At 45.3% G+C, this 24,900-nt stretch overlaps 1 protein-coding gene across 1 annotated transcript in view; it reads right to left on the bottom strand.

The window, feature by feature from the left end:
• The window catches only part of SLC16A2 (solute carrier family 16 member 2), a 137,116-nt gene extending 116,277 nt beyond the window's left edge, over nucleotides 1-20,839 (bottom strand). The window contains exon 1 of the mRNA XM_025275945.2: nucleotides 20,203-20,839. Coding sequence (XP_025131730.2) covers nucleotides 20,203-20,824 — 622 coding nt within the window. The 5' untranslated portion in view covers nucleotides 20,825-20,839. The remainder of the gene's footprint in view (nucleotides 1-20,202) is intronic.
• Between the last annotated feature and the right edge of the window lie 4,061 nt (nucleotides 20,840-24,900).

Raw genomic sequence — 24,900 nt, 5'->3', positions numbered from 1 at the left:
TCGTGTCCGACTCTTAGCGATCCCATGGACTGCAGCCTACCAGGCTCCTCCATCCATGGGATTTTCCAGGCAAGAGTACTGGAGTGGGCTTTAGGACCTGTACTATTCTCTGTTGAACCATGGTCTGGAGACTGGCTTTCAGGTTTCTGGGCCTGCCTGGAGATATGGCCAACTCCACTCATGGGACACATAAAAGCCATGGCTCCCTTGAGTGGGTGTTCGCTGGTGTTACCCTGGAGCCTAAGGGGAGGCTTCCTAGGGTTAGGAGCCAAGACAATAGGTTTGTTCCTTCCTTATTCTATCCTCTGGCTGTCTGTCTTTCTCTTCCTAAAAGCTGCAGGCTCTCAACATCTGGTCTGACCGGTTCCACTGAGCCTTCCATGTTTGAGATACTCTGTGAATAGTGTAGGGAGCACAGGCTTGGCTAGGCTTGAATGTGAGTGGTGCCATCCCAGGGCAAAACAACAAATGAACCTGTTTGGGGTCCTGCTAATCTCATTTACCCTGGCCAACAGGTCCCTCCAGCTGGTTAACCAGAAGATTTAAGGACAACTTGCTTTTGACTAGTCTTTCCATAGGCAAAATCTAGGCCAAAGCAAAAAAACCACTATGGCTCTTGGAATACACACAACTTTCCTGTTGTTCACCATTTGAATGGTTAGAACCTGGTCAAGAGTTGTAGAGATAATGTTAGTAACTCCAAATCTTCAGGATCATTAGTTTGAAGGTCCTGTAGAAGTCAGGGCTCAGGGAAGTGGGGAGGGACTCCTAGTCATCTGGAGGCAGGGGATCCTCACCATTCCCTGTCTCTACTACTCAGTCATCCCAACTAGTCACCAGAATTTTAACCTGCTAATGTTTACAGCTTCCTGCAGGGGATCCCTCTTGGGACTTCCTGGCACCTGTCTTCCCCTCCCCCACCCCAGAAGATAAACCCTCTTTCCAAGTAATAGGACGGGATGTCCCAATAGGCAAGGAGGTCAAGGGGCTTGGTAGAATAAGCTCCTAGGAGGCAGGGCACAGAGCACCTTATTGTAGATGGAGTTGTTCAGGTTAAAAATTGTTGTATGTGGATGAGTAGATCATCCACAATCATTGGTTCCTTCCAGAATTGAGGGAGGAGCTTATAGGTGATGTGGCCAGTGCAGGATTATCCAACAGGTGGGCTAAGTATAAGCTTAGGACATCAACAAAGCAAGAGCACCCAAAATGAAAAAATTACAAATTTATTGAATTGTTCCAGAATTTGGCAATTGGAAAAACAGTGCCTTGGGCCTCTAAAGGTATTAATCTGGTCCTGGGAATGACCAACATCAGAGCAGCCCAGACGGTGTCTTGAGAAGGCACATTTACCTTCAAAATTCCCAAATGAGTGGTGCTAAACTCCCTTGGGCTCACTTGGGGTTACACTAGCTTACTAGGGAGATAATAACAGCAAATGCTTCTATAGCACATACTGTTCTGAGACATATATAATTCTGAGATATATATAACTCTTCTAACGATCTTACTGGTAAGTACTCTTGTTATCCTCCCCTTGTGCTTAGTTGCTCAGTCGTGTCCGACTCTTTGTGACCCCATGGACTGTAGCCTGCCAGGCGTCTCTGTCCATGGGGATTCTCCAGACAAGAATACTGGGTTGCCATGCCCTCCTCGATCCTCCTCTTACACATGAGGAAATAGTGGCGCAGAGATACTAAGTCCCTTGCCTAAGTACACAGCTGGTAAATGGTGGAGCCAGACTTCCCCTGGCAGTTGGGCTCCAGGGTCAGTTCTCACTCAAGAGGACTACATGAAAGTAGGACTTCAGTGGCACTTTGTCCATAAGACACAAACTCTCTTTAAAAAAAATAATAAAGCTAAGATCTTAGAAAAGTGATGTTAGTAGAGAATATTCAGGAGAGAGTTCTAGGCATTGGCTCAGCATATCATAACCTGTCTCACCAAATCTCAGTTTCATACTGAGGTACTTGCTCACTTGGGCATACATGTTCTCTCTTTGCCTCTCATGGGTGGAATTCTTCAAGAAGATAGAATAGAGATCATGGGATAACTACACTTCCCAAGACTCATCTTTTTCTCAAATCTGGGAGTATCTGTTTTCAATTTTCATCAGAGAAGTTGTCCCTATATCCTCTGACCCCTTGCCACGGAGCACCCAATGTCTCATTGGTTTATATAAACCATTGGTTCTAAGCACCACTAAGTTTCTGGGAGGCCCAGCTTTCTTATCGCTTAAGGGGAGAAATCAAGGCCCAGAAAGTGGAAGAGACTTGTCAGGGTCACAAACACAGTAGTAGAGCCAGAAGTAGAACTTGGATCTCCTGACTCCCAGTCTGGTGCTCTTTCTTGACCTCAGCCAGCAGATCTTAGTTATGCCCATATCCTTCCTTCCATGACCCTTGTTTCTCTCCCCCTTAGCTTTTTTATTCCAATTTGTTTCAGGCTGCTATCAAGTTAAGGGAAAATTCCTACAGGTTTTGGGGAGGTCCTACATCTCAGCCCCCATGGAACATGGGATTGGGATCCCTGGTTTCTAGTTTCAGCTCTGTTAAATATTAAGTATATGACCTTCAATCTGCTCTCCATTTTCTGTAACTATAAAATGGGAATATGAATCTCCATACAGCCCTTCCCTGCCATGAACTTCTCCCTGACTAATACAAACCACGCTGACTTTTCATTTTCCGGAACCTCTCAATACAGCACTTGTTATCAAAGATGTTGGCACATGATGAGATTCAATTGAGTACTTTATTTCATAACTGTCTCTGTTGCAAGGATAAACATCAATTAAGATGTAAATTACAATGTACCACATGGAGAAGGGATTATTATCACTCAGTTGTCTCCCCCTCTCCTGGGGCTCACAGCATCTGGACCTATTTGGGACTCAGGGTGAGGGGCTGAGAGCTTCTGCTATTTCTACTCTCAGACCATTTATCCTTCTTCTTGGACCTCTTAAAAAGTGCTTGGCTGCTGACACGGAAGAGCAGATGGTGTAGGCTGGGTGGGCTCTGCCACAAGCCACTTGCAGGCTCCTCATTTTGTGGCCTAATATCCAAACATCCCCCTTCCCCATACCATTTTCTCTAAATGTCCTCAGTATTTTCCTCTCCCCCTTCCTTTTGACACCACTCCACCTGCTGGGTCAGGGACTTCCAGAGGGCAAAGTAACAATTTTGAGTAACAATCGATCTGTCCAATTTGCAAGTCTCAGTTGACCACTACCCAATTCATAGGCTCCTCTCCACTTAGCTAAATCTCTTTTCAAGTTACAACTGTACTAGCAAAGCTCTTTTGATTCCTTTGGCCCTTACACTTACCTCTCCTTTTCCACAAAAGTGAAAGAAAGTGAAGTCGCTCAGTCGTGTCTGACTCTTTGCGACCCCATAGACTGTAGCCTACCAGGCTCCTCTGTCCATGGGATTTTCCAGGCAATAGTACTGGAGGGGATTGCCATTTCCTTCTCCAGGGGATCTTCCCAACCCAGGGCTAGAACCTGGGTCTCCACATTGTAGACAGACACTTTACCATCTGAGCCACCAGGGAAGTCCTCCTTTTCCACATCACCACACCAAAATTGCATTCAATTTCACATATACATATTTTTTCTAGCTAGCAGTGACCTGTGGTTGTTTGGTATGTCATGTCTTCTCAAAGAAATTATAAACTTCTTGAGGGACACTTTTCCTTCTCTGGTTCATCCAAGGTCCAACCTAACACGTAATAAACACCTATTGACTTGAATTGAATCAATATCAACTGAACTGAAGGTGGAGAGTATGGGAAAGGCTTATGAGCAGGGCATGACTATTCAATATTTATTGAACCCTTAGTATGTGCCAGGCTGTATGCTAGATGTTTTATATGCTTCCTCTCATTTAATCTCCACCCCAATAATGACTGATGTTATTATTATCTGTATTTTATACATGTGAGAACTCAAACTTCAAAAAGTTAAAATCTTTGTCAAGGCCAGCCATATAGTGAGTATTTGAATTTAGTGACGTTTGATTCTAAAGCCTATATTCAAAGATTGGTTATAGTTTGAATTTCTATTAGCAGAGTGCTGAATAAATAAATTACAGCATATCTATATAATGGAATACTGTGCAGTTATTTTTTTTAAAAAGCAATGATTTTACAGACTTACTGTGTAATAATATTCAAGATATACAGCAAGGAGAGATAAAGACTTTTTAAGTGAGCAATGCAAAAAATAGAGGAAAACAATAGAATAGGAAAGACTAGAGATTTCTAAAAGAAAATTAGAGACACCATGGGAACATTTCATGCAAAGATAGGCTCAATAAAGGACAGAAACAGTACGGACCTAACAGAAGCAGAAGATATTAAGAAGAGGTGGCAAGAATACACAGAAGAACTGTACAAAAACAGATCTTCACGACCCAGATAATCACGATGCTGTGATCACTGATCTAGAGCCAGACTTCCTAGAATGTGAAATCAAGTGGGCCTTAGAAAGCATCACTATGAACAAAGCTAGTGGAGGTGATGGAATTCCAGTTGAGCTCTTTCAAATCCTGAAAAATGATGTTGTGAAAGTGCTGCACTCAATATGACAGCAAATTTGGAAAACTCAGCAGTGGCCACAAGACTGGAAAGGTCAATTTTCATTCTAAGTCTGAAGAAGGGCAATGCCAAAGAATGTTCAAACTTCTGCACAATTGCACTTATTTCACATGCTAGCAAGGTAATGCTCAAAATCCTTCAAGCTAGGGTTCAACAGTACATGAACACAGAACTTCCAGATGTATAAGCTGGATTTAGAAAAGACTGAGGAACCAGAAGATCTAATTGCCCACATCCATTGGATCATAGAAAAAGCAAAAGATTTTCAGAAAAAAACATCTACTTCTGCATCACTGACTATGCTAAAGTCGTTGGCTATATAGATCACAACAAATCATGCAAAATTCTTAAAGAAATGGGAATACTAGCCCACCTTATTTGCTTCTGGCAAAACCTGTATGCAGGTCAAGAATCAATAGTTAGAACTAGACATGGAACAACAGACAGGTTCAAAATTGGGAAAGGAGTACATCAAGGTTGTATATTGTCACCCCTGTTTATTTAACTTATTGTGCAGAGTACATCATGTGAAATGCCAGGCTGGATGAAGCACAAGCTGGAATCAAGATTGCCAGGAGAAATATCAATAACCTCAGATATGCAGATGACACCACCCTTATGGCAGAAAGTGAAGAAGAATTAAAGAGCCTCTAGATGAAGGTGAACGAGGAGAGTGAAAAAAGTTGGCTTAAAATTCAACATTCAAAAAACAAAGATCATGCCATCAGTCCCATCACTTCATGGCAAATAGATGGGGAAACAGTGGAAACAGTGACAGACTTTATTTTCTTGGGCTCCAAAATCACTGTGGACAGTGACTGCACCCATGAAATTAAAAGACGCTTGCTCCTTGGAAGAAAAGCAATGACAAACCTAGACAGTGTATCAAAAAGCAGAGTTGGCAAAACCAACACAATATTGTAAAGTAATTAGCCTCTAATTAAAATAAATAAATTTAAATTAAAAAAATAAAATATGTACAAAGAAAAAAAAAAAACAAAAAGCAGAGACCTTACTTTGCTGACAAAGGTCCGTCTTGTCAAAGCTATGGTTTTTTCAATTAGTCATGTATGGATGTGAGAGCTGGACAATAATAAAGGCTGAGCACCGAAGAATTGATGCTTTTGAACTGTGGTGTTGGATAAGACTCTTGAGAGTCCCTTGGACAGCAGGGAGACCAAACCATTCAGTCCTAAAGGAAATCAACCCCAAATATTCATTGGAAGGACTGATGCTGAAGCTTCAATTCTTTGGCCACCTGATGTTAAGAACCGACTCACTGGAAAAGAGCTAGATGCTCAGAAAGATTGAAGGCAGGAGGAGAAGGGGACAATGGAGGATGAGATGGTTAGATGGCATCACCAACTCAATGGACATGACTTTGCGCAAACTCTGGCAGATGATGAAGGACAGGGAAGCCTGCCATGCTGCAGTCAATGGGGTCATAAAGAGTCAGACAATGACTGAGTGACTGAACAACTACATAAAAGGCAAAGTGGAGGATAATGTGAATTACAGGTTACCACTGTACTTTTAATATAGGGTATACACATACATACACAATTGTTTGTACATATACAGAATATCTTTGGAAGAACACCCCAGATATCATTAGTAGCCTCTAGGGAGGGGAACAAGGTAGCTGTAAGGTAATGTAGCTTCCCTGATAGCTCAGTTGGTAAAGAATCCGCCTGCAATGTAGGAGACCCCAGTTTGATTCCTGGGTCAGGAAGATCCACTGGATAAAGGATAGGCTACCCACTCCAGTATTCTTAGGCTTCCCTTGTGGCTCAGCTGGTAAAGAATCTGCCTGCAATGTGGGAGACCTGGGTTCAATCCCTGAGTTTGGAAGACCCCCTGGAGAAGGGAAAGGCTACCCACTCCAGTATTCAGGCCTAGAGAATTCCATGGACTGTATAGTCCATGGGGTTGCAGAGAGTTGGACACAACTGAGCGACTTTCACTTTTAAGATAATGTAGCAGGGAGACTTTTCACCATCCCACCTCTTGAATTTTGTCTCATATTAAGTAAATGAAATTACACCTATTACAACACAATACAGTCTCTTTATGCAACATAGTGCCTGTGGATTGACTTTAGAAAAGTTCAGGGAGACATAAAGTGGGCAGTATGCCAGTGATTGAACTGAGGAACTCCCAAGGTGCCAGGAGCATTACTTCTTACACCCATCCCCAACTACTCTTATAAACCAACCTTGACTACAATCATCTACCTGTAATACTGACTGAGGTTACATCTTTCCAGATGTCAGTTCTCCTATAAAATGGGAACCAGATAGATAGGAATGGGTAGTCTCTAAAATGCCTTTCAACTCACATGTTTAAATAACTGAAAATCAAGATGGCAAGTCTTAGTATATTTGAAATCTTGTCTCAAAGAAGGACTTGAGAATTTAGTTTTGTTGTTTACAACAACAACAACAAAAGAGAAATATTTTCATCGTGAGATGGTATAAATATTTGCCTACTAAATGGTCTTAATGGAAGTTCCTAAGTAGTCACTAAAATGCTGCTCAAAACTGCTATTGCAGGCCTCTTCCAGGCTTCTGGCCTTCTGTGGCCTCTGTTCTCTGGGGCTATCCTGTTTAGAACATAAGGAAATTGGCCCACTCAAAAACTGAATACAAAGGAGCAAGGTCCCTTCTTTGCTTAATGTCCCCTGGCCCAGACCTTCTGACCCTAAATATCCCTTTCCTTCTTTTCACTACCTGCAGGAGAACAGAGGCTCTGTGAGAGACCCTCGGGAGGAAATGACACCCTAACTCCACCCACCATCTGCCCCCAATGCCTAGTAATCCTTATTAAAAAAAAAGAAAAAGAAAAAGAAAAAAGTCAGTCCTTGACTCAAAGGGAGGTTTGTGAGCTCCTGCCAAGAACTGTAAATATTTCAACATGCCTTGTTTCCTTGAATGTATATGGCCTGGGATCTGGCCCCTCCTCTCCCTGGGCTCCTAGAGAACTAAGGAACAAAGGAAACATGGCCAGTGGCCAATCCTTAGCTATGAGACACCCGGGTAAAATTGCAGAAGAATACAGACAGGAGATGGAGACAAGATGGAGTGGGGAGGGGTTGATTCCTCTCCCAGAAATATTTAGAGAAAGGTGTAACAACTCACTTTCTAGGAGCTGGAAAAGGCTACTGGATGATGATGATGATGATAATGATAATAATAATACCAACCTCTTCACAACTGACAAATACCACTCACATACAGAATCTCATATGCTCCTTCACAGTCTTATAAAAGTAAATACTATCAATCTCACTATGAAGATGAGAACACCGAAGCCTTGAAAGTTTATGTGGCATTCAGGCTAACCAACTGAAAAGAGACAGTTCCTCTGGCCCATTTTGGACCCAATGACCCGTGACTCTAGGTAGAGTAAAATGAGTGGTTAGAAGAGTATACCACATATCACAAGACTGTCAGACTTTTGTTTACTAAGCCCTTTCATGGTCATCTCATATATCCCTTAATCATAAGGATGCCCGGAGGCTAAAGGAATGGAAAACTCTGTAGTAGTCGTTCTTGGTACCTGGCCCCTCTCATCTTTAGATGTATTAAATGATATCTGGATTCATACTCCCTAGGTTCAAATATTAGCTCTGCCATTATTTGCTATATGAGCTGAAGCAAGCTACTTAATTTCTATGCATCTGTCTCTACCTGTGAAATGGAGGAAATAATAGTACCTACCTCATAGAGCTGTTCAGAATTGAAATCAGTTGTACATGTAAAGTGCTTAATATAATATCTAGCACAGAATTGGGCTTCCCCTGTGGCTCAGCTGGCAAAGAATCTGCCTGCAATGTGGGAGACCTGGGTTCGATCCCTGGGCTGGGGAGAAGGGAAAGGCTACCCACTCCAATATTCTGGCTGGAGAATTCCATGGACTGCATAGTCCATGGGGTCTCAAAGAAGCACAGAATTAATTGATAAATGCTAAATAAAAGTTATCAATTACTATTATTATTATCAGCGTGCTTGATGGAAGAAGCTAAATGTCAAAGAAATTTCACACTGTGAAAGAGCAGATACCACTAGGCTGTGTGCTTTGTTACTTTTTCCCTCATAAGAAAGGTTTATAGGGAGTCATCTCCATACTTATACCCAGTCCTCTTGGAATCAGTGGCAACCACACATGAAGGGCATGAGTGGTGAACAGAAGAATAGTTCTTTTCCTCGTAAGAAGCTCAGTAACCTAAACAAATGACTAAAATTGTAACCTGAATCTCATAGGCATCATATTCTAAGCAACTGTGCTAATTGGCCCAGACAGATATCACACACCCAGCTATACACATGCACCCACAGGTCTGGACACATGGGCACATGTACATACCCTTCTAGCCTGGGTCAGAAGGTGGGTGGACAGAGCCACAGGATAAGTTGGACAAGAGATTCTGTGGGGACTGCTGGTTTAATGACATTTCCTTTTTTCCCTTCAGTTGCAGGGAAACAACTAACCTTGGAGTTTCATTTCCTCCCTCTCCATCCTCACTAAAAGCACTTTAAAGTCTAGTGTGTTTGTCTCATCCCTCCTCCAACTCCTCTACAATCAATTCTGTAGTATCTTTTTTTTTTTTTTTTTTTTTTGCAAGAAGAGAGATTAATAGGGGATCAAAATAGAGTGGAGATTTCTATTTTATTCAGAACCCCTCAGGCTACTAAAAACCAATCTGAAGTCTCTAGAAGTTCAGTAGGCTCAGTAATTGAGGGACAATGAGAGTGCAGATTTGAAGAGAAAGGGTGCAACTGATCAGGACATTTGTTGAATACTATTGAGTAAGACCTGCTACAATACTATCTCTTTGACTGGGGTCCCAGGGCTGTGGATCTTACTGCAAAAATCCAGAGGCGATAACTTCTACACTCTTGAGTGTTCCATAGGAAGTCGCTCTTCCCTCAGAAAGTGGAGAGTAAGAGAGAGGGGAAAGGGGGAAAGAGACACTTCCACAGGGTGTGTGGGAATGGGCCTGAGATCCAGTCTGGAGTAAGGACTATACAACATCTGAAACCCTAGTTGTTCCTCTAATTGAGTGAGGGAAAGAAAGAAGAAAGAACAATACTAGGAGCAAAAGGATGGCATATCAAACAGAGGTATTACAAATGCCCTATGAAAATAGGAGGAGCCAAGAAAATATACGGTTGGGATAGCCATTTTTATCCCTTCTTCTACCAACCCCAGAAAAAGCAAACAAGAGAACAGAGAAGGGCAAGACTACTAGGGTAAAAAAGCATGTACTTCCTCAAGCCACCCAAGCAGGCCACATTCTCCACCCACAGATAAGTGTCAAGTGATTTCATATTAGTAATCGCAATACCTCGACTTCAAGGCAAATGATTAAACATCCCTAGGCTTAGTCCTCTCTCACCCTTAAAATGGGAGAGGGCTGGAGTATCCTAAACCCTCTTCCCAATAAATTTTGAATGGGATGCAGGATAAGGGGAGGATGGAAGCAGAAAGAAATTTATATAAATGTTTCCAAGCACTACTATAGGGGAGTTGCAAAGAATCCATGCCAAGAGGTACAATCTAGGCTGACCATATTCTCTCCATCACTCCTCCTTAACAAGTTTTCTCAGTCTGGGCCCTTTGTACTAGTCTCACACAAACCCTACAGAAGCTTCTGTTACATTAAAACCTAATTCCATAAGCAGACGAGAAAAGACTTTTTCAGGCAGAATACTCATAATCCATGGCTTGAGGTGTAGAGTACGTGTATGTGTATGTGTGTGTATGCATGAACATTTTATGAAAAAAGTGTTTTCTCTAAGGTTTACTCATTCAGTCCCAGGTGAGACAGTTCCTTTCAAAACAGGAAATCCCACTCCATCTTTCACACAATATGAAAAGAGTAAATGATTCTTTTTTTTTTTCCAAAATGCAAAATAGGACTTCCCTGGTAGTCCGGTGGTTAAGAAGCTGGAGGCCAATGCAGGGGACACAGGTTTGATCTCTGGTCTGGGAAGGTCCCACATGCCCCGAGGCCACTAAGCCTGAGCTGCAACTGCTGAGCCCATGGGCCTAGAGTCTGTCTTTCACAACAAGAGAAGCCACCACAATGAGAAGCCCATGCAGCGCAACTAGAGAAAGCCCTGGCATAGCAACGGAGACCCAGCACAGTCAAAAACAAAATCTTAAAAAATGCAACAAAACAAAAAGATGCTGATGGGAAAAGTGACACACTCTCTTGGGAAACTGGTCTGCTGAAAATGTACAGATGACATCCTTTATATGTTTCTGCAAATGCTGACAGTCCATCTGCTTATTTACTCTTCATGGCACTGGAGGAAATATTTCCAAAGCAAGTATAAATTCAGAAAAAAGAAAAGAGAGAGCTCTGTGCCTGCTACTTCAGTAGTCACTCTCAGTAAACCCTGAGTGAAACTGAAGTTGCTCAGAAATTGGGAATAATGAATATGGCCTTCTCTAGGATGACAAGCAGCAGCTCTCGCACACCCAGTACCAGGCAGCAGCCCTTAGCTAGCTGTAAGGATGCCCTGTCTGAAGTCCCCTAAAGGAAACCACTTTATTGAATTTATAAATCTTGGTTTACTCTTCTATCCTGAAGTAACAGCAAACCAAGGTCATACTAACGATGCATTTCTGAGAAATGAGAATGAGCTGTAGAAAATTAAGTTTCAGGAGAGGGGTCCAAACTGAGGCTTAAGGGAATGCTTTCAGTTTAATGCTTTATAGGAATAGGCTCAAATGCTGGGAAACGGCAGCATACAGAACCACTCTGCTGGCCTGCAGCAGGCCAAGTTGAGAGAATTCTTTTGCAGGTCCAATTCTTTGCTAAGCAAGACATTCTGGGGGAAGCAGTTGTGAATCTGAAGTTACCATTACATACTGTGTTTTTTTAAGTGGGTCTTTTCAACCAATATTGGTACATATGAGTAGCATATGTACATACAACATGGAGAAATGCTGTCTGTATAGCTTTTCTTTGCTTTCCCAATCTCCTCCCAACCCATTCAAACCCCCATTCAGGAAGATTAGCATATTTCCATTTGTTTGAATGAGTCAAAGTTTATGCCAAGTGAATAGTAAAGAATAAAATATCATATAATTTTAGAAGGATAGAACAGAAGAGCTAAGAAGTTCATCTAGTATTCATCTAGTCAAACCCTTTCACTTTACAACTAGATAAACAGAAGTACAGAGAGGTAAAGTGACTACTCAAAGTCACAGAGCAAGTCAGGGGCACAAGTTGTCTAACTCCTAGTCACTGCCCAGCTGGTATTACTGAGATCACCAACCCATTAGGATCCAGATTTAGACTTAGAATGAGCACTTGAGGTCACAAGCCAGGGATCTAACTTCAATTAGCCACTCCAGCTCAAACAAGCACCCCCCGGTCGGCTTCCAAATACCCCCAACCTCTCTTCCTCATCCCCTCCAGTATGAGTCAGGGTCTCAGTTTGGGACCCAGTTTGATTGGAGAGGAGTCAGAGGATTGGCTTGAAAGATGTCTGGCCCTGTGTCCCAAAGCTCCATAGCAGGCTCTGAGCCAACCTTCTATGGCTGACCAAGGTTGGTTCTCTGAGCCAACCTCTGTCTTCTATGGACAGTAGGCAAAGGCCTTCAGCCAAAGGCAGGACATTGGCACATTTGCTTGAAAGATACCTGGCTTCCAAAGTCAGCAATTTAGTGGTCATCCCAGTGAAACACTGAACTAAGCAATGAAAGCTTCTGAAACAAGGAAGAGAAAGATAGCCTAAATTACCCCTGGTCTCACCTATCTTTGGGACTCTTTGCTCAAAGACAGAATGTATCATTTATCCCGTGCCTAGAAAATTCTGTCTCCATCAGAGTGACCCATGAGCATGAACTATCTTGTACCCAATAATGAACCTTCCTGACCATTATTACCCCTTTCTCTGGGTGGTGAGAGACATCCCCCCACCCCTACCTGGGAGACTACAAGGGTCATGCTTATAAACTGCCAAGGAAAAGATGCCTCCCATCATGTTTTATGACTCAGTGCTAGATTGGAAGTCAAGGTGGAAAGTACAGGGTGCTGAGCTTACTCTAGGGCATGTCCAAAAAGACCTAAGCTTGGAGCCAGTGTTAACAACTCTGACTTGTTCTGCCTTGTCTTCTGGACCCCCAACCCTAACCTGCCTCTGATTGAACTCATTTTAGGGTTCTGAGGCCTGCAACCAATGCTACCTTGCTCTTTCTTCCCCCCCAAAGTCTCCATTCTCATATCAGGCGGGCATTACAGACTTCCATCAAATTGTTGGGTTGCCCCTGTCTTATATGCTGCTTGGTCTGGGTTAGGGGAACTCACAAATTTCCCACAAGCTCTACAAAAAGTATAGGCTCATTTCTCTCTTGATCTTTTCCTTTTTCCCCTAAATCAGACCTTGGTCACTTGCCTTTATCTCAAGGACTTTTTGCCTGCCGGTCCTCACAGGCTTAGGACCCAGGGAAAGCTGGTTTCCTTTTCAAAATAGGTGAAGAGAAAGGACAAGATACACTGTCACCACAGAACTGTAGGCACCACAGAGTTCACAAAGACTGGACATTGCATGCTCTAGAATGCCCTGAATTCCACTTTCCTTACACTTTCTATGACTTTTTCCCATGCCCAGAGACCACTATGATGTGGAGTTAGCCCCTAAACACCAAAACAACCTTTTTTGGAGGGCACCTTCATAATAGTCCCAATCATCTGCAGAACCTTAAGCCCATTAAGCCGATCAGCACAGCTTTAGGGCTGTGAAGATATTCAGTTCAGTTCAGCTCAGTCACACAGTCATGTCTGACTCTTTACGACCCCATGGACTACAGCATACCAGGCCTATCTGTCCATTACCAACTCCCTGAGTTTACTCAAACTCATGTCCATTGAGTCGGTGATGCCATCCAACCATCTCATCTGCTGCCGTCCCCTTCTCCTCCCACCTTCAATCTTTCTGAGCATCAGGGTATTTGCAAATGAGTCAGCTCTTCACATCAGGTGGCCAAAGTATAGGAGTTTCAGCTTCAACATAGGTCCTTCCAATGAATATTAAAGACTGATTTCCTTTAGGATGGACTGGTTGTATCTCCTTGCTGTCCAAGGGACTCTCAAGAGTCTTTTCCAACACCACAGTTCAAAAGCATCAATTCTTCGGTGCTCAGTTTTCTTTATAGTCCAACTCTCATATCCATACATGACTGCTGGAAAAACCATAGCCTTGACTAGACAGACCTTTGTTGGCAAAGGAATATTTCTGCTTTTTAATATGCTGTCTAGTTTGGTCATAACTTTCCTTCCAAGGAGTAAGCGTCTTTTAATTTCATGCCTGCAGTCACTATCTGCAGTGATTTTGGAGCCAAAATAAATAAGATCTGCCACTATTCCTCATCTATTTGCCATGAAGTGATGGGACCAGATGCCATGATCTTAGTTTTCTGAATGTTGAGCTTTAAGCCAACTTTTTAACTCTCCTCTTCACTCTCACTCTACTCTGGTTCCAAATAGGAAAGGGAGTACGTCAAGGCTGTATATTGTCATCCTGCTTATTTAACTTATATTCAGAGTACATCATGAGAAATGCTGGGCTGGAGGAAGCACAAGCTGGAATCAAGATTGCTGGGAGAAATATATCAATAACCTTAGATATGCAGATGATACCACCCTTATGGCAGAAAGTGAAGAGCAAAAGAGCCTCTTGATGAAAATGAAAGAGGAGAGTGAAAAACTTGGCTTGAAGCTCAATGTCCAGAAAACTAAGATAATGGCATCCAGTCCCATCACTTCATGGCAAAGATGGGGAAACAGCGGAAACAGTGACAGACTATTTTTCTGGGCTCCAAAATCACTGCAGATGGTGATTGCAGCCTTAAAATTAAAAGACGCTCACTCATTGGAAGGAAAGTTATGACTAACCTAGACAGCATATTGAAAAGCAGAGACATTACTTTGCCAACAAAGGTCCGTCTAGTCAAGGCTATGGTTTTTCCAGTGGTCATGTATGGATGTGAGAGTTGGACTATAAAGAAAGCTGAGCACTGAAGAATTGATGCTTTTGAACTGTGGTGTTGGAAAAGACTCTTGAGAGTCCCTTGGACAGCAAGGAAATCCAACCAGTGCATCCTCAAGGAGATCAGTCCTGGGTGTTCATTGGGAGGACTGATGGTAAAGCTGAAACTCCAATACTTTGGCCACCTGATGTGAAGAGCTGACTCATTTGAAAAGACCCTGATGCTGGGAAATATTGAGAGCAGGAGGAGAAGGGGACAACAGAGGATGAGATGGTTGGATGGCATCGCTAACTCAATGGACATGGGTTTGGGTGGACTCCGGGTGTTGGTGATGGACAGGGAGGCCTGGCGTGCTGTGGTTCATGGGGTCGCAAAGAGTCAGACATGACTGAGTGACTGAACTGAACTGAACTGAACTCTGCATATAAGTTAAATAAACAGGGTGACAATATATAGCCTTGATGTACTCCTTTTCCTATTTGGAACCAGTCTGTTGTTCCATGTCCAGTTCTAACTGTTGCTTCCTGGCCTGCATATAGGTTTCTCAAGAGGCAGGTCAGGTGGTCTGGTATTCCCATCTCTTTCAGAATTTTCCAGTTTATTGTGATCCACACAGTCAAAGGCTTTGGCATAGTCAATAAAGCAGAAATAGATGTTTTTCTGGAACTCTCTTGCTTTTTCAATGATCCAGCAAATGTTGGCAATTTGATCTCTGGTTCCTCTGCCTTTTCTAAAACCAGCTTGAACATCTGGAAGTTCACAGTTCATGTATTGTTGAAGCCTGGCTTGGAGAATTTTGAGCATTACTTTACTAGCATGTGAGATGAGTGCAATTGTGTGGTAGTTTGGGCATTCTTTGGCATTGTCTTTCTTTGGGATTGGAATGAAAACTGACCTTTTCCAGTCCTGTGGCCACTGCTGAGATTTCCAAATGTGCTGGCATATTGAGTGCAGCACTTTCACAGCATCATCTTTCAGGATTTGAAATAGTTCAACTGGAATTCCATCACTCCACTAGCTTTGTTCATAGTGATGCTTTGTAAGGCCCACTTGACTTCACATTCCAGGATGTCTGGCTCTAGGTGAGTGATGAGACCACCGTGATTATCTGGGTCATGAAGATCTTTTTTGTACAGTTTTCTGTGTATTCTTGCCACCTCTTCTTAATATCTTCTGCTTCTGTTAGGTTCATACCATTTCTGTCCTTTATTGAGCCCATCTTTGCATGAAATGTTCCCTTGGTATCTCTAATTTTCTTGAAGAGATCTCTAGTCTTTCCTGTTATATTGCTTTCCTCTATTTCTTTGCACTGATTGCCGAGGAAGGCTTTCTTATCTCTCCTTGCTATTCTTTGGAACTCTGCATTCAAATGGGTATATCTTTCCTTTTCTCCTTTGCTTTTCACTTCTCTTCTTTTCTCAGCTATTTGTAAGGCCTCCTTAGACAGTCATTTTGCTTTTTTGCCTTTCTTCTTGGGGATGGTCTTGATTGCTGTCTCCTGTACAATGTCACGAACCTCTGTCCATAGTTCATCAGGCATTCTGTCTATCAGATCTAGTCCCTTAAATCTATTTTTCACTTTCACTGTATAATCGTAAGGGATTTTATTTAGGTCATACATGAATGGTCTAGTGGTTTTCTCTACTTTCTTCAGTGTAAGTCTGAATTTGGTGATAAGGAGTTCATGATCTGAGCCAGTCAGCTCCCAGTCTTGTTTTTGCTGACTGTATAGAGCTTCTCCATCTTTGGCTGCAAAGAACATAATCAATCTGATTTCGTGTTGGCCATCTGGTGATGTCTATGTATTGAGTCTTCTCTTGTGTTATTGGAAGAGGGTTTTTGCTATGACCAGTGTGTTCTCTTGGCAAAACTCTATTAGCCTTTGCCCTGCTTCATTCTGTACTCCAAGGCCAAATTTGCCTGTTACTCCAGGTGTTTCTTGACTTCCTACTTTTGCATTCCAGTCCCCTATAATGAAAAGGACGTCTTTTTTGGGTGTTAGTTCTAAAAGGTCTTGGAGGTCTTCCTAGAACCGTTCAACTTCAGCTTCTTCAGCATTACTGGTTGGGCATAGACTTGGATTACCGTGATATTGAATGGTTTGCCTTGGAAATGATCAGAGATCATTCTGTCGTTATTGCACCTAAGTACTGCATTTCAGATTCTTTCCTTGACTATGATGGCTACTTCATTTCTTCTAAGGGATTCTTGCCCACAGTAGTAGATATAATGGTCATCTGAGTTAAATTCACCCATTCCAGTCCATTTTAGTTTGCTGATTCCTAAAATGTTGACATTCACTCTTGCCATCTTCAGTTTGACCACTTCCAATTTACCTTGATTCATGTATCTAACATTCCAGGTTCCTATGCAATATTGCTCTTTACAGCATTGGACCTTGCTTCCATCACCAGTCACATCCACAACAGGGTGTTGTTTTTGCTTTGGCTCCATCTCTTAATTCTTTCTGGAGTTATTCCTCCACTGACCTCCAGTAGCATATTGGGAACCTAACAACCTGGGGAGTTCATCTTTCAGTGTCCTATCTTTTTGCCTTTTCATACTATTCATGGGGTTCTCAAGGCAAGAATACTGAAGTGGTTTGCCATTCCCTTCTCCAGTGGACCACATTTTGTCAGAACTCTCCACCATGATCCATCTGTCTAGGGTGGCCCTACATGGCATGGCTCATAGTTTCATTGAGTTAGACAAGGCTGTGGTCCATATGATTAGATTGGTTAGTTTTCTGTGATTGTGGTTTTCAGTCTGTCTGCCCTCTGATGGAGAAAGATAAGAGGCTTATGGAAGCTTCCTGATGGTAGAGACTGACTGAGGGGGAAACTGGGTCTTGTTCTGATGCGCGGGGCCATAGGCCTAGCCAAAGAGAATTTGGGCTGTGGGGGTGCTTCCAAATATTTAATTCATAGATTTCTAGAGATGGAATGCATGTCAGACATTAATAGAAATAGACAATGCACCAACCTGCTTGATTGTATGGGTGTACATTCCATGTTCCCCAGAATGGCTATTAGGCAAACACTGGCTAACAAAGATCTCAGCAAGCTTCTACTGGCTTCTTCTATCCCTTTGAGACACCAGTAATGTGGCACAGGTAGCTGAGAAATTCTGAGTAAACTGCAGAAAGTGTAGGGAGGCAGAGACATATTTGGAATCTCAGGACCTAAATGGCTGCTTGGGAAAGTTGAGGGGCTCAAGAAGGGTAGTGGTGAGGATAAGATTTTCTAGGAACTAAGGAAAGTAGTGGGGGGCTCCTGACATTTTAAAAATAAAAACTGAGGTGCTCCCCAGAGCGTCTAGTATCAAAAAGAATTTTCATGAATTCAAGACACACACAGCAAGGACCCAAGCCAAAGTAGTTTGAGACCCTAGGGATATACCAAATTCCTTTCCATCCTTTCCTGACCCATACTCACCATAATTTAAACAAGTAACCCCAGCCCCTCAATGGACCTAGTCTGTGTCAGAGTACACGCCAGCCACACCTCTGTACAGCTCACTGCCACCCCCACCTCCCAGTTTCACTGTGAGGTCTTGACCGGAAAGTCACAGCCAGCCCTCCCCCTGAGTCCCCTATGATCACCTACTTTGAAGTTTGTTCCCCAGCAGTGAACCTCTTCCTGGTAAAATAGTGGTTTTTCCAAGTTTTATTTCACACTCCCAAGGCCCCCGCTCTAGGCCTGCTCACTCACATGAATGCCAGGGTCTAAATTCAGCCCATTCCCCACGACCTCGCGTGAAGTTTTCCCCAGACTTTACCACTGACCTAAAAGGCCAACAGCCCGTCTTTAACCACAGGGCAGTGCTCAGCAGGTGCCCTAAAAGGTAATCTAGGCAAAAGCCAGAGACCCTACCTTGGCTGCCTTCCCAAGAGCCCCTGAACTGCATCAAAGCAAGGAAAACGTAGTCCCAGGGGTGAGTGTGGTAGTGACCTTCTGCCCAGATGTTCCACACAGTCAGGAACCCCCTCCACTCAGGCATCAATGCAGCCTGGGAAGTCCTGTGACTGCCTTGTACAGCCATTCACACGCACTCAAACTTTCAAGTGGGGCCTGCACATTAGGATGCCAATGGGTCACAAGTCCAGGGGCACCAAGAGTCCCAGAACCTCTTTAAGGGCAGCCCAGTGAATCTGCAAAGTAAAAAACAAGAGAGTCCTTGATTGAGAGCAGTAGGAGAGGCTCTCCAAGGGCTCAGAGAATCCACAGGTGGATGCCCACAGAATTCAAGGTTTCTATTTACTAAATAATCCCCAGTGCTCCTCAGAGAGCAGCAGAAGTGTGTGTGTTTGGGGGTGGGGAGAGGAGGGAACCCTTCAGTCCCAAGGCAACACATTCTGAGCTGCGTTTTTAAAAGCCACGTATTCTAAGCTTTGAACTTGTGACAGGTCTAGAGTGGAGCTGTCCTGAGGAGCCACAAGAGGGAGTGAGCCTTGAGGAAGGCATCCCAAGCCCTTCAGCTCGCTCCTGAGACTCCTTATCAAAACGGCTTACGGGCTTCACCGGCGGCTTGCTGAGAAAGCCGGATGGCTACTTTAACTTCTCTGAGTCCACTGGCAGGCTCAGTGGGAGGAGCGCACAATCCTGTGGTCCTGCAGCCTGCTTTGAACAGCGAGAGCTATGCCCCCAGCCCTGTTTGTCTTAGGGAAGAAGACCAAGTCAGCACCACCCGAAGGCAGGAGGGGTGGAGGCCGGCTTTCTGGCTAAAGACTAACGAGGCACCCCGCGGATAGCGAAGAGGCGCGAGGCGCCAGGGAGGGCAAGGCTGAGGTTGGAGGCGGTGCAAAGTGAGTCTCAGGGCCCAGTCTGCCAGCCGCCTCACGCCTCTCTGGAGACTGCCTCCCTGCCTGGTTTGGGGTTCAGCTCAGAGGGCACAGAGATCCGCTCGCTCCCTCAGTGTGGCAGAGGACAGCCCGCCCTGTTAGGCAGTAATCACTGCGGGCAAATAGACGCGCGCACACCCCGCCACTCGCACTTCTTCCTTCCCTTCCTCTCTCTCCAACAGATACACACGCCTGCCATGTGTTTGACTCTTCGCTCAGTCATCAGGATTCCTAAAGTGCTTTTGACAGAAAACACCTCCACTTCCTGTACAGAAACAGAGGCTGCTGCGGACATCTGAGGTACTGTATTTCTCTCAAAGTCCTCCCAACCTTCCAACTCTCTCCTCTCTCCATGGCCTCATACTTCGCCTCCCCCCTCCCCCCGAAAACAAAACAAAACAACAACAATAACAAAAACCTTTCTGCAAATATTTCCCCCCTGTACAGACGCTCAGAGTACTTTAAACAAACCCGAAGGGTGCGTCTGGATATGTACCAGAACAAAAAAGTTCATTCTTTGTGTATGATCAACGAAGGTCCCAGGTCCCACCCCCCGGGATTTCTTGCAGCTAGTCTCCACAGCCGAGGCTGCCCAGAGCCAGGCAACCCGCGCCCTAGCAGCGCTAAGGGCTAGGGGTAACTGCGATAAGTCCAAGCGGCGCACTATAGAGGGGCGCTTCGGGCCAGGAGATATGAGATCTGCAGCAGCCGAACGAACACCCTTGCCTAGAACGCCAGGTGGGGCGCGCGGGGCCGCTCACCTGCTTGGAACTCCACTTGGCGATTTTTCTCTCTTTCCTCCTGCAGCAGCATGGAGTAAAGAATCCCGAAGGAGTTCTGGATGCCGAAGATGGAGCCGTTGCACCAGGTGGCAGCGAAGACCACCATCCAGCCGAAGCCACCTTCGGGGGGCTGGAAGCCACGCGCGGTGCCGCGGGTCTCCACCGTGGGTGTAGGGTCGGGTTCGTGCATCGGCTCAGGCTCAAACTCCAGCTCCGGCAGCGGTGCAGGGTCCGGTAGGGGCTGGGGCTCCGGCTGAGGTTCTGGCTGGGGCTCGGGTGGGGGCACTGGCACTGGCTCCGGCTCCGGCTCGGGGCTACCCACTGGCTCCTGCTGTTCCTGGTCTGCCTCCCGCCAGGGCCCTTTAGCTTCCTCGCTCGCCGGGCTTTGCAGCGCCATCGCGGCCGGGGGACTGTGGCTGCTCGGGCCGGAGGAGCCGCTCTGTGGCTGGTACTTGTTTCTGCTGCTGCTGCTCCAAGCGCTGCTGCTGCTGCCTCCTCCTCCCGGCTCCGCGCCCCAGCTGGCCAGCCTGTCCCGAGACAGACGGTCCCTCGAGCCCTCTACTCCTCCTCCCCCGTCCAATCCCCCTCCTCCTCTCCCCATGTCATCTCTCTCCTCCCCCTCCTCCTCCTCCTCTCCCTCCCCCTCAACCTCTTCCTCCGTCAACAGGCAGCCCTACAGCCTCGCTCTTCTCTCCAGCCCTTCCTCCTCCTCCTCACACTTGCCTACCTCCTCCTCAATTCGCCACTGCCTTCCTCAACTCCCTTTCCGAACTACTGAATCCCGTTCTCCTAGTCCAGAAGCCCAGTAGAGGGATAGTTAAAATGGAAAAACGAGAGCATAAACTATCCTGTTCTCCTTGCCTCTCCTCCCTGCAGGCTCCAAACGAGCATTGATCAACCCAGAATCCCCAGGGAAGACCCCGCCTATCCTTTACTCCCACTCTCTCTCCTTCCTCACCAGTAGCCTGGAACTAGGGTCTCCCCAGGGACCCCAGGACGAGAGATGGCCCCTAAGAACCCCATCTCGCCCTCAGTAATCCCTATGTACCCCCTTTGGGCTTAAGGGGGACTTGGAGGACACAGCCCAAGCTCAGACAGACGGTGGGCACAGTTTTCTCGAGCTCAGGAGCTCAGCCCCCACCCACAGTCCTGCGCAACAGCCCCCCCACCCCAGTCTCTCCCCCTCCGCCCCCGCCCTTCCCGGCAAATCCCTGGCGGGGCACGGATGGGAGGAGGCGGCCCGGCAGCGAGGCCCGCCCCTCCGGGCAGTCAATCAGGGCTTTGTTTGCGCCAACCTGGAGCCCAGAGGAGCCGTAGAGGGCCGGGTCTGGGCCGGGGGCCGGGCCAGGTAGGGAGGGAGGTTCAGTGGCACCGGAGGGGGCCGGGCCCAGGCGGGGCACGAGACGGAGCTCAGCGCTGGCTTCTCTAGGCTCTCTGTCCCGCATTGGAGAAGTAGGAGTTGGGGCCAGGTCGAGCCGCCAGTTTGGGCAAGGGCCGCTCTGCCCTCAACATCCCGGCTGGGCTGGTCCCTCGGGTCTCCGCCGCGGCTTTTCGGGCTCTCGAGAACTCGGCCGAGCCGCTAGCTGAGGGATGTCTTCCCAGCACCCACCGCGCCCTTCCGCCCACCTCTGGCATAGAGACACCAGAGTCCCGCTGAAAGTCCGAGACTAAGGCCCTAGCCCTGCGAGGGAAAGGGAGAGTTTGCTCCCTAGAGAATGAGCGGGTCCCGGTATGCGGGAGGGGTGATCTGCCCCGCGGGCGGCTGGGCTCCCTGCCGGAGTGCACGGCTGTTTCCAGCCTCGGCCCTCGGGGCCGGCCCCAGCGATCCCGGGAAACTCTGCTTCCCCTAAGGGCCCGCGCGTCTAATGCACTAATCAAGAATTCGTGGTGTGGTTACCAAGCTACTTCGCTCCCCACCAGCGGGCGGGCAAGCGCTAAGCCCTTTATACCCAGCATCTCATTAACCTTCTTGTTGGGTGAAAAGACTGCACGGCAGGTGAAAATGCAGCTCAGGGTTGCACCAGATGCCCAGGAACATAGTCAATAAGCAGCTGAAGGCGGGGTGAGCTGAGCGGGAGGATAGAGGTGTCCCAGGTGGCTTGCCATGCCATGAGAGGAAAAAGCCAAATTCACAAATCATGGGGCCTCCACCAGTCAGCAAAGCAGTCATTGCTAGAGGAATAGAGCACGTTCCTTACTGCCTGGAGGTGAGTGTTTTTATCACCTGCTTTTTCCAGGCCAGAAGATTGAGGATTAAGGAAATGTTTATTAGTCTAAGGTCATGGGACAAGTCAAATACAAGCTGAAATTCAAGGCAAAGTCTCGAGCTCCCTGAGCTTCACAACAGGCCACTGGGGAGGTACTCCCCGGGAGAGGGACAGAGGAAGGAAAGGCAGGATGTGGTTGAGTTATCACAGTAGGCTTCCGGAGGAGGTAGTGGCTTAGATGGCCCTTGAATCTTGAGAAGGATTTTAACAGGGTGGGGATGGAGGTTGGGTGTCCCTACCTAAAAGGGACAAAGTAAAGAGGCATGAAGAATTCTACTCATAGAAAAAGGTAAATGAAAGCTAATCAGGCCAAAAAGTTAATATGTATACTGCTTCTCCCAGGAAACGTTTGCATTTTAATAAAAATCCTCAATGCTTCAGTCATGAGGAGTGACGAATCATGGACGTTATGGGTACTGGTGCTTAAGATTTGATTTTTTAGTCAGCAGTCTTACAGGACCAACTATTGCCCTAGTGGAACACGAGCCTTGGCTTCCATTTGCAGGGAACTTGATTAAAATGCTGAAAAGGGTTATTTCCAAACCCAGAACCAGGAATAGACCCTGGAGTCTTGTAGCCCATGTCAGACTCCTGTCTAAATTCTGTTCTCATTTGAATGGTTTTGTTTTTTTGTTGTGTTTTTTTTTTTAAGATCACTGGAGTGGGGGTTGTGATGACACTAAGAAGCTCTTGTGAACCTAGAACTATGCTAGCCCTTTACAAAAATGATCTCATATGACCTTCATAACAATGCTATCAGATTGAAATGATTTGTCCCTGTCTCACAAGTGAGGAAGCAAGTGAGGAAACCTCTTAAGTCAATTTTTTAAGTCTACAAAGCCATCAAGAGGTTAGAACAGGAATCTTAACTCATTTGTATGAGCTTCACATTATGTGCTCCATCCAAAAGACAAGATGATGTAGCCACCATCTTACCATTCTCAAAACACATGCAGTGCCTACCATTTATCCCCTCTTTAGAAGGTAATGGTAGAGCACTGGAATCTGGAGACCTGGATTCTAATCATGATTCTATCATTGTAAACTTGTGTAATCCTAAGCAAGTTGTTTTCCCTTTCCGAGCTTCAGTTTATCTGCAAAATGGAGTTAATACCCACATCACAAAGTTGTTAAATAGCATACTGAGAAGTATTAGGTTTTATTTTGCATATACAAGAGAGCCAGTGAAGATTATTGAGTAGGCAACTAATATCAGATCTGCATTTTAGGGGAAAATCCATGGTGACAGTGTAAAAAGTTACTGTGACTTGGAAAGATAAGAGGTAAGGAAACCAAGCAATGAACCAGGTAATAAAAAGTTTATGATCTGAAATAGGGCACTGACTAGGAATGAGGACAAAGGGATGGCTCTGTGAACTATTGTTATGGTAAAGTTGACAGAATAGATTTGGATAGTAAGAGAAAAAGAAGAAGCAAAGATGACCCTGACATTTCCTTCTTTTTTGAGTGAAGGAAAGGATGATAGTAGTGTTAGTGATGGAGAAGGCAATGGCACCCCAGTCCAGTACTCTTGCCTGGAAAATCCCATGGATGGAGGAGCCTGATGGGCTGCAGTCCATGGGGTTGCTAAGAGTCGGACACGACTGAGCGACTTCACTTTCACTTTTCACTTTGATGCATTGGAGAAGGAGAATCCCAGGGATGGGGGAGCCTGGTGGGCTGCCATCTATGGAGTCACACAGAGTCAGACACGACTGAAGCGACTTAGCAGTAGCAGCAGTGTTAGTGAAGATTGGAAGTTAAGAGCCAAATCAGATCTGAAGGTGCCTGTGGCTTTCTGTCTCTTCTTCTAAACAATCCTGTCAATTACAACTTTAAAATACAATTTTAATCATGACACTTCTCTGTTTTAAAAACTTTCAGTGATTCTCTCTTTGAGTTAAGTTTAAATTCCTCAACTAGGCATAAAAGTCCTTTATGCTTTGGGACCAGCCACAATTATTCAGCAAGTGTTTACTGAGAGCCTCTGTGTGTCAGACTATAGTATATACCAAGGACACAAAAAGACCTGGTACTTGTCTCTGAGACATTCACATTCAACCTGTCTAGTAGCTCCACTCTTTAACATTTTCTCCCTTTCCCTTTCTCCCATTCATGGCAGACCCCAAACATACTAGATTATCCATCATTCCATGACATATGGACACCTGCTCTTCTCTCATCCCTCACCACCCATTTTCCTCACTATCCTCCAGTCGAGATTCTATGCCTTTCATGAATCTCCAGAGTGGGTTCAACAAAGTATATAAGAGGGTTAGTCTTAAACTGGGGAGATATGCCTCTTGCCTTTGTCATACCATTCGGTCATTCATTTCACAAATAGTTATTAAGCAAGTACTATGTGTCAGTCACTAAGTCAAGCCCAGGAACATACAATGGTCCTTGTCCT

This window comes from Bubalus bubalis, chromosome X (genome assembly GCF_019923935.1).
Source record: "Bubalus bubalis isolate 160015118507 breed Murrah chromosome X, NDDB_SH_1, whole genome shotgun sequence".
In the NCBI taxonomy this organism is placed as follows: Eukaryota; Metazoa; Chordata; class Mammalia; order Artiodactyla; family Bovidae; genus Bubalus; species Bubalus bubalis.
This window is presented reverse-complemented; position numbering and strand designations above follow the sequence as displayed.